This window comes from Austrofundulus limnaeus, unplaced genomic scaffold, assembly GCF_001266775.1.
Source record: "Austrofundulus limnaeus strain Quisiro unplaced genomic scaffold, Austrofundulus_limnaeus-1.0 Scaffold1550, whole genome shotgun sequence".
NCBI lineage: Eukaryota > Metazoa > Chordata > Actinopteri > Cyprinodontiformes > Rivulidae > Austrofundulus > Austrofundulus limnaeus.
Window position 1 is genome coordinate 10,014 of NW_013953952.1, and position 2,490 is coordinate 12,503.

The window sequence follows — 2,490 nt, forward strand, 5'->3', positions numbered from 1 at the left end:
GACAGGGTCAGAAGTCTCAGAGACAGTCCTGGACCAGAGGACAGGGTCAGAAGTCTCAGAGACAGTCCTGGACCAGAGGACAGGGTCAGAAGTCTCAGAGACAGTCCTGGACCAGAGGACAGGGTCAGAAATCTCAGAGACAGTCCTGGACCTGAGGACAGGGTCAGAAGTCTCAGAGACAGTCCTGGACCTGTAGACAGGGTCAGAAGTCTCAGAGACAGTCCTGGACCTGAGGACAGGGTCAGATATCAGGTTACAGTCAGTCTTTTGTCAGTTTGATCATTTTTCWTTAATTAATGAAGCACAGTTGAAATAAACGAAGTGATTTTATTGGTTTATCAGAACATTGTTTTGACTTCAKTCAGATCCAAGTGGTTTCAGAGATCAGTGTGTTTAACGTCACYGTTTGTCAGAAATATAACAAATAAATAAAAAATCTGCCACATTGAGAAGAAACCAGGTCAAAGACAACACATTTTATTAATATTCACATTAATACAGCACAGTTGTCCCTTTTTGTTCTGCTGCTGTCAGTTCAAGCAGCACCGTGAAATAAAACAGAATCAAACACAAAGACAGGTCCTGAACAGTTCTTTACAAACTAAAAACATAGTTTAAAAAWGTGCAAACAGCTTCATTAACTCAGTTTTTATTAAAAAAAACATTTAAAGATCTGATTCAGTTTGKCACCCTGGACTCAGGTCCTGGTTTTAGTTCTCCTTTTTACAGCAGTTTAATGTAGGGAGAGGTCCTGCAGCCTGTTAGTAAAATAACCTGTTAGTTTATTAATACTGGACTGTGACATCATCTCATGGGATTAAAGGAGTCGTCATGGGGGTCCTGGATTAACTACATGAAGGTGAGCAGCAGGATGCTTTCTTACTTATGGCTTTAAGTGACTGTCAGGAGTCATCCTGGTCCTGCTGGTCCTGCTGGTCCCCCTGCAGACCCCAGCCTGTCAGGAGGTCTGCAGCTGTAAAACAAGCAGCAGCGCTCTGACCGCACTCCACAAACACAACGAGTCAGAGTCCAAACAAAGACACACGGACAGATTTAACATCAGACGCAGCTAAAAGAAGAGGCCACGCCCCCTCCAGGCTGACACGTCAACAAACAGACCTAAACAGGCTTTTTAGGAAGCGTCCAGGCAGTCAAGCCTTTTTAACCACAACATTATCAACCTGTAATTAGAACGCTGTGTTTCAGGAAAATGACAAGCAAGACTTTTTAACCTCAGTTTGTTTTTCTCTTAAAAAAAAAACCTCAGTGCAGTGAAAGTTCAGTGAAATTCTCTCCTAAATAGGAGAGAATTTCACTGAACTTTGATAGAGAAGCAGACAGTGTCCTGCTGTGAGTCCTTCTGAAACATGCTGGGCCTACACAAACTACTGAGGACAGGGGCTGATATTCAGGCTCCACAGCTGCATGACATCTACACATTTACACTTCTGCTCGTCTTTCAGCGGTTTACTGCAGACAGGCTTTATAAACCCAAACACAGGGATCATCCAGTCCATGGGTCCAACTCAGTAACCAGTTCTGTCCCTGTCCAGCACCGTCTCAGACCAAAGGAAAGGATCTGGGTCTGGGTGCAGTTTCTTAGGTGGTCAGCTTGGAGTAACTGGGTGGAGAGAAGCGTCTCCGCAGGTACTTGAGGATGTAAAGGGGCAAGCAGCTGACCAGTGTGATGGTGGTCACCTTCCACAGGAACGGCACCGTGGTGATGAAGTAGATGTCTGCAGAGAGGAAGAGTCAGAACCTGTTCAACAAGCTGAGCACCTGAAGGTCCATCGTCCTGCAGCCAGGGAAACAACTGCTCTTTAGGTTCCTTTAGCTCACTACAACATGGAACATGAACATCATTTAAAACTGTTGGGACATTATGTCAACAGGAAATAAAAGAACAGATTGTAATAATTAAAGACTGCAGTGATGCAGGTTCACAACCTGGACTCTGATGAATCTGGTTCAGGGGGGGCCAGTCCTGGTCCTCGAGGGCCACAAACCTACATGTGTTACAGTTCTCCCTGCTCCAACCAGGGTTCAACAAGATTCTATTTTTTACCTGCCCGAACAAATGTTACCTGCCCGACATGAAAAGTTACCTGCCCGACAACAAATGTTACCTGCCCGAAACAAATGTTACCTGCCCAAACAAATGTTACCTGCCCGAAACAAATGTTACCTGCCCAAACAAATGTTACCTGCCCAAACAAATGTTACCTGCCCGAACAAATGTTACCTGCCCAAACAAATGTTACCTGCCCGAACAAATGTTACCTGCCCGACATGAAAAGTTACCTGCCCGACAACAAAAGTTACCTGCCCAAACAAATGTTACCTGCCCAAACAAATGTTACCTGCCCAAACAAATGTTACCTGCCCGACATGAAAAGTTACCTGCCCGACAACAAAAGTTACCTGCCCGACAACAAAAGTTACCTGCCCGACAACAAAAGTTACCTGCCCGACAACAAAAGTTACCTGCCC

General features: G+C 45.1%; 1 protein-coding gene across 1 annotated transcript in view; it reads right to left on the reverse strand.

Moving 5' to 3' along the window:
* Window positions 1-307: 307 nt before the first annotated feature.
* The window catches only part of atp9a (ATPase phospholipid transporting 9A), a gene marked incomplete at its 5' end in the record, with an annotated part of 73,016 nt that continues 70,833 nt past the window's right edge, over window positions 308-2,490 (reverse strand). Inside the window, 1 exon segment of the mRNA XM_014032834.1 lies at window positions 308-1,736. Within this exon segment, the coding sequence (XP_013888288.1) occupies window positions 1,600-1,736 (137 nt within the window).